Below are 7,873 nucleotides of genomic sequence, written 5' to 3' on the forward strand. Positions count from 1 at the left end.
CATGTGTTGCAGTAGGATGGTTGAGATCCCTCTGTGCTTAACTTGGTCTCTTAGGTACGAGTCCTTGAATATGAAAATGGGCATTGCAATACACGAATCCAAAGTTAGTTGAGCGTAATACATTATACATATATCGAACCTTAGATGAAAAATTAATTAGCATCTAATTAGTAGTAGTATTTTCTTCTTCTTTTTTCATTTTCGATTTGGTTCTAGGATCTTTTTTAGTGGTTATGTAAACAGACCCTTAACTATGTATTGTTAAAATCAACCTTTTAAGGTTTAGTAATAAATCATCATATAGTACTTTTGAAATTTTGCTAAAATTTTATTGGATTTTAGCATATATATCTATTTTCTATGTAAAAAATATTGAGTTCAAGTGAGCTCACATAGAACATACCTAGACTTGTTTTACTCAATTAAAACATATTATTAATTATTTAATTATATTTCTTTAATTAACACATTAATTGTACTAATAATTAGCTGTATTCATTTGGGAACCAAATTCTGCAGGGTAAAAAGGAGTCTGATCAAAATGTATGTTTATGTTGGGTTAGTGCGCTACTGAAATGATGCTGCCTTTAATTTTGTTTTTGTGAGCTGTTTTTTTTGGATTAATAATCTACATGTTGATGTGAGTAGTAGGTCATAGTGACAATGATTGATAATGTAAATTAATGGCGGAGTTAACTCGCAATAACGCTTGGATATTGTTGTTGAAAATAGTGTAGTATGCAAAAAGAATTTCTAGATAGACTTAAACTGCTACGAATCAAATCATCAAATTGTGAGTTATCTTACGATATGTTGTTAAATGAAAGTCATCACATTTTCTCTAACAATCAATGTTCACTAATAAGAATTGCTTATAAACTGAAGACAAATCATAGAAGTTAAGATTTTATAAACATATCAAAAGTCATGAGCCTTCTTCATTGTATAGTCTTTTTTAGATATCACCTGAACGTTTCTAATTCAATATCTATCTTTAAATCAGACATTTCGAGTTTAAATTCAAAAAATGAAAAACTTGATAGGAAATTTATACCTACCTACGCGATAAATGAGTTTTAAATATCAAATGGTTTAAAAATTGATTAGATGACGGATCAATTGGAATTAGTATTCCTTAGATGTTAATGTCATTGGCATTCTAGGTTAATCTTGATCATTAGATTGGACCAATTGTGCGAGGTTACCGAAACTTATAAGACCTAAATGGTTCAATTAAAAAATGGAGGAGGAAATTTGTTATTCTTTAGAGTCGAAAATCTTTTTTTTTTTTTAAAGAAAAAAGAGTCGAAAATCATTTGAGTATTCCTTTAAAATGAAAATGCATTATTTATTATATTGTGTCACCATCTTTCAAATTAAAAATATATATCTTGTTCATCACTTAAAAAATAGATTTTGATTGGGAGAGAGAAGAGGAATCGTGAATCATGCATTTCTCTAAGCTGTCGAGTCAAAAAAAGAAATAAAAAAGTCTCAACAATAAAAACAAAAATTAGCTTCTTCAATTTTAGAATATCTAAGAAATATCAACCATAACAATAATGTTTTCAGTATAATTTTACAAGTCAATTATAAAAGAATAGAATCAATACGAATTTTACCTTTATCTTAATTCTTAAAAGATCAAAATATTATTTTCGATAGATTCTCCGCTAAATAAAAAAAGTGGCTTCATAGAAGGCACTCTATCTTCATGACTTGTTTCTTCTAATGCCAAAAGTTCTCTATGATATTATTAAATCAGGGGCAGGTTTAGATATTCATCTAAAAATTTATGTGAACTCAATGATTTTTATTTTTATTTTAAATATATTCTAAAAAATTTACTAACTATATATATAAAAAAATATTTAATTGTGAAGTCAGTATATGTTGTTGCATAAATACTACACCCTCTAATTTGCTAATTTGATTTTGATGTGGCAGTACACAATATGATACCCAAAATTTCTCCAAGCTGTACAGACTTTAATTTTCAATATTAGGATTACATCCATGATTATGAATTTTAATAATCTCCTCTTGCAAAACACTTCCATTTGACATGATTATTTTAATACCTATGATTAAAACGTGACCTACTTAATTTATAATTATTCATCACACATGATTACAATCCACTATATTAAAATTAAGGCCCTCCATACATATACATCGACTTCTTCTACCTAATTATAAGTCTATTAAGAAAAGAAAATAATTTCATTTTCATCTAAAGTTTTAGAATCAGTCCAAAATGTCCACTAAAATTACTTATGTAGATCCATTTTACAATCAAATTATTTCTAAAAAATCCAACCCTTCATATTCAAGAAGATCATATGTTCATTTTAACAAGATCAACAAACCTCTCAATTTCCTCATTTCCAATGCAAAAATTGGAACATTCATGTAAGTTTTAATTTTCTTCACTCTTTCTTTTTTTCAAAAATTTATTAACTTATTGTGTATACATATTATTATTTTCTTATAGTGTTAGGTGCAATTCAGCCAACAGTATTGGATCAGATGCTTCACCTCCTGGAAAGTCTCCATCTTTTGGATGGTAATAATTTCTTATTTTATTTTCTTGTAAAAAAAAAGAGAAGAATTAAGCTAAATAGTCGTCTTCCCAACTACTATAACAAAAAAATAGCCGGTGAATATATGGTATATGTATAATATATGTATATAGTGTATTATCTATTGTATATATCGATTAAGAAAAGTAAATAGTGAATCTGATCGACTATTTGTATAAATGGACTAAGATAAATTGGTTTTGTGAGATATCATGTTTTGAAGTGGTTATTGTTATATGCAGGAAAAAATGGTTGTTGGGATTTCTTCTACCTATGTTACTACCTGCATTCAAGAACAAAGTCAGCCCTTTACAACTTCTCAAAAGTAAGTAAAAATTGATTTTTCTTTGAAGTATGATGATGAAACCCTATATTCAATTATAATAATGTTCATAGGTTGAATTAATTGTTATATACACTGTCAGTGTAAAAGAAATTTGATATTATCAGGTCATCAAAAGATATTTATAAATAAACCTTCTTAAAATGTGAGATTTGTAATCTTGAAAATAAAATACATGCTACAACCCTAAGAAGAGCCAAGTGGGTGCAAGGGGGTTCAACCAAACCCCCTTTGAAGGACAATTACAATATAAATACAAGGTTAAAATTGTCTTTTATGTATATATATAATAGATGTTAAACTCTCCTGACTTCTTTATGTATATATTTATTTCTTTATGTTTTGATCCCCTTAGTAATAAAAATCATGACTTCGCTACCAACTACAACAAATAAAAAACCTGATGGTACAAAAAAATTATAGAACTGACTATGTATATAACTTAAACTCACGAAAAATATTAATTATTTTTGGATTTATTTTGAAAGGTGATGTGGATAAAGTAATAGAAACAGTGGAAACTATGAGTGAGATAGTGGAAGAGGTAGCTGAGGAAGTAGAAAAGATTGTTGAAGAGGTTGAAAATAAACTTCCTGGGGATTCAAAGCTAAAAGAAAGTCTTGATTCAATAGAAAATTTAGCTCAAGGGGCTGTCAAATATGCCCACCAAGCTCAAGATCTCATTCACAAGGTTAGTATCGAGACGAATTCAGAATTTCAAGTTTATGATTTTTATAACCATTAATCTCAATTGATATTAACTTTACATTTAAATATTTAATGAATTTTTCACCTATCCTATAATTTCCCTTTAGAATTTTTGCACTAAGATGGATTTAGAGTGGCATTGGATGTAGTGAAACACTTAACATTTCACTACATCAAAAATATTTTTTAGCGCAATAAATTAATAGTAATTGTTTAATTACCGCTAAAAATGTTTTTCAGAGGCAATCATCACTCTTTGTAAATGTCCCTCAAACATATAGTGGTATTGGATCCAGTGTCAGCTAACTAATGTCGATAAAGAATTTAACATTCTTTATTAATGTGTATATTTATTGCCGCTAAAATATGCTTTTGATATAATATTTGTACTTTAAACTCAAGAACTATAATTAACTTTAATTGATAATCTGATTAAGATAATAATTAGATTGTAATTATAAGTTAAATAATAATGATATATAAATTAATTTTATAATGTCAATGTATATATAACTTATTTATTTATTTTGGGATATTTGCAGATTGAGGATGCAGAAAAAGAGATATTGGAGGAAACACAAATGCAAAGTAACACTACAAATCAGGTTGAAAGGGTCAGCCAAGAGTTGAGCTCAAAAAATTAGTCATTATTTATATTTTATCTGTGTATTTTTCATATTCTGTAATTTTAATTTGTAATAGTTTATCTGCATCAATTATGTTAATGTAATGTAAACATGAATTCAATAAACCAACGTATATAGAAAAACATGCACTATGGCAATATATAATAGTTAAGAGTTTTTTCTAAATCATTTGGTATCTGAAATTCACTAACGGACTAAGTCGAAGTCACGGTAAATAGACTCATTAAGGGGTAAAATGGTCCTTGTCAAAAACATTTTTCATTCTCAAAGCTTGTACTCAAATTAATCATTATTAGAACATAGAGTTATTATCCAAGATACTTCGTTATACGTGAAGTATCTGAATAATATCATCAAGAATTATGATGAGATGAATAAGATTCTTCTATCCTTACATTAAGATTTTGAATTTGAATCTAAATCCTGAAAAATGAAAAAAAAAAAAAAAATTGATAGAAAACTCTTTCCCCTTTAATTCGCCTTATGAATGAATTTACATAATTAAGTTGTACATTTTGTGAACGAAAACCATATATAACACAAGGATCATTTATAATCTTTATGTTCCTGGTTATGTCCACAATGCACATGAATTACAACTAGTAATAGGTTGGCTTTTTGGATATGACCTTTTTGATTAAATCAAAATAAATACAGTCAAATTTCTTTATATATATTATAATTTTTCAATAATTGCCATCGAAATTCTTTTGATATTTGTCTCACATGGTGACATAACTGATAAAAAAATATAAGAATATCAAAAATCGACATTGCATCATCCCACGTTCCTTCACGAGCAAATACCAAATCAAATTCAATTTTAATCGAAGTATGTTTTCGATTTAATGTATATATATTGATAATATAATAATTTTAAATAATTATGCTATCTTAAAATAGTTAGGGTAATAATCATAATTGGTGAAATAATTATTTGAAAAATAAGACAAAGGTAAATTAACTGTACTGATAAATTTCGTTTGGTACATATTTTCTGTAGCCCTTTTTGACATTTTTCTTTTAATAGTAAAAGTGGATTGATTTTAAAAAATTATTTTCTTAATAGTAGAACGTTGAGAATCACTTGGCTAAATGTATACTAATTTCTAACTCTTATATTGGTCTTTCTATACGATTAAGTAGTATTTCACTCGTATAGTGGGGGTATATGCTAGTTTATGGTGTGGTATATGATATACTTACCTTTTTCTTTAGTAAGTTTATATATATTAATCCAGATAACATAGTCAACGCGTTATTTGTTTTCCATCTAATGTTTGCTATTCGTATTCAATGGCAGAGCAAGGATTTTTAATAAGGGGGTTCAAAATCCACTACAAGAAAAACTGCCTATAAGGAAGGGAAATGTCGTCCCTAAATGTCCAAATCTGGTCGCAAATGACCTATTACGACGGAAAACTGATGGTCGCCACCTGTCCTAAAAGGCTTCTTCGCTAAAGATTAATTGCGACGGGTTTCTATATCTGGTCGTTAAATATTAGTAGAGACGGCAACTAATACAGTCGCTGATGAACTTTTAGAGACCGTGAATCCCGTCCCAAATAGGCAATTTTCATATTTGAAAAGTAGCTATTTGTGACCATTAAACCTTTGTTGCAAAGAGTAACAACCTGGTCCTAAATTACTCTATCGCGACAAGCAAAAACCTTGTCCTAGATTCATCTTTAGAGACGAGAAATTGCCTTGTCCTAATTTAACCTTTACATTCTATATTAACATTTAGAGACGAGCAACTACTAATTAGTCCTCTCATTTACCACCAACTGTACATCAACTCCATCTCATAAAATTAATAAATTTCATCACTAAATATAAAAATTCTACTAATAAAAAATTCAATACAAAATGTTGATAGATATAGTTTTAATATTTGCTCAACAAAAAACACTTAATCAATTAGCATCTCGAGCTAGACTATGTTATCAAGTTTTACATAACGTTCTTAGCAAAGTAATAATGATCTTGTGCATCTTCTAAACTTTCATCTTGACTTGTAACTTCAATCTTCAAAAATCTGTAAGAACAAAATTTTGCAAAGATCATAAATACCTATTGGTATATAAAAAATCTATGAACTTACACTAGAATTAGTTAAAGAACTCACTGCAAAAGAAGTGTAGAATTAATCAATTCTATAGAAACGTTAACAAGTTGCAATAACATAAAAAAAAAATTATTAGAGAAGTTCAATAGGATGGATTTTTCATATTGAACTCCAAGAAGCACTCAATTGAAACTGCAACAACAAGAATTAACTAAAAATGCACTTGAAATTACAAATTCCAAATTCAAGTTTTCTATAAACATGTCTACAAAGGTTACTTTGATGTGTTTTGTTCATGACCTTTTCCACTTCTGCAAAGTGAGGTCAGGTCTGTGCAATTGCTATTTGAATGTTTCAGGGAGTTTTCACAAGCTTATAAATTTATTGCTAACTTGGACAAAAGCTCAAAATATTTTTTTGGGATCGAAGGTGGTATCCAGACTACCTCAAAATAGAGGTGTTACAGCTGAGAAATTCAATTTAGTTATCGATTTAGTGTTATAACCAATTGCTGGCACATTGCTAGTGGTTAAAGATGTACCGATAGTTGATCGGGGCAAATACTAATTGCAACTGATGATGGTGAAGTTACTGAAAATTCTGAGTTGCCAAGTTTTGATGTGGAAATGATGCTAAAGTCGGTAGAAAGACATCAACGAACATACAGTCAACAGGAACAAACTTTAGGGACCAAGGAGTGATAAGACATTAGCCACAGTGGTACACAAACTAGATGTCGACAAAATTGATTTTCAATTTTTGGGGTAACAAATGATTGGAGACAACACCTTGATGATCATTTTCTACAACATATAAAAAGTATCGAGCGAGGGAAATGGTTATAGCGAGTAAATATGTAGGAGACATGATGAACGAGTACATTGTGATCTGATGCTTAGAAGAGCCTACATGGTTTAGATGTATACAAATTCAAATTGAAATGATCTACAAGCAGAAGAAAACATATGCTAGCTAGCACTCATCAAGTGGGAGTCGTATTCAATTACTTATCAACTATTCCAAAGCAAGAAGATAAAAGAACAAATGAAGTTTAGTTTCACGCAGCTGTGCAGAGAAGTATGTGAAAATAAAGCAAGAAGAAGATGTGTAGTAGAGGCAAGAAGTCTAGTTAAATTATAGTTCCTCGATTAAGCAGTTGATGTTTGTTATTGCAAGTGCAAGAAGCATCAACATAACTGATAGTTATGCAGAGAAGTGTTTGAAAATAGAAAAAGAAAACATGCAGCAGTGAAAATGTGCAGCAGTTAATTAGTTGTTCCTCTGTTAAGCAACTAGTTCTTGTAAAATTACAAATGAAGTAGCATCAACAACATGCCTGACAACTATGAGGAGAAGTGTATTTATAATAGAGCAAGAAGGAAGAACAATGACATTCATGAATTATTTATTTCAAGTATATCAAAAGCAGATTCCTATTTGTTCCAACCGTCCGATTATTGTAAAAGGTTAATTTGTAAAGGGCATTGTGTATTCAGAAGAACTTCCTCTTAACATCTCTAGAGAT

The 7,873-nt window shown here is 29.1% G+C and overlaps 1 protein-coding gene across 1 annotated transcript; it reads left to right on the forward strand.

Moving 5' to 3' along the window:
* The first annotated feature begins 2,193 nt into the window (after positions 1–2,193).
* LOC102597077 (uncharacterized) lies at positions 2,194–4,419 on the forward strand. The gene is made up of 5 exons (XM_006366170.2): positions 2,194–2,412; positions 2,495–2,566; positions 2,825–2,907; positions 3,414–3,616; positions 4,176–4,419. The coding sequence occupies exons 1-5, from the start codon at positions 2,258–2,260 to the stop codon at positions 4,275–4,277; spliced, it is 615 nt and encodes a 204-aa protein (XP_006366232.1). The 5' UTR covers positions 2,194–2,257; the 3' UTR covers positions 4,278–4,419.
* Positions 4,420–7,873: the final 3,454 nt, after the last annotated feature.

The sequence above is a fragment of the Solanum tuberosum genome, unplaced genomic scaffold (assembly GCF_000226075.1).
Source record: "Solanum tuberosum cultivar DM 1-3 516 R44 unplaced genomic scaffold, SolTub_3.0 scf00619, whole genome shotgun sequence".
NCBI lineage: Eukaryota > Viridiplantae > Streptophyta > Magnoliopsida > Solanales > Solanaceae > Solanum > Solanum tuberosum.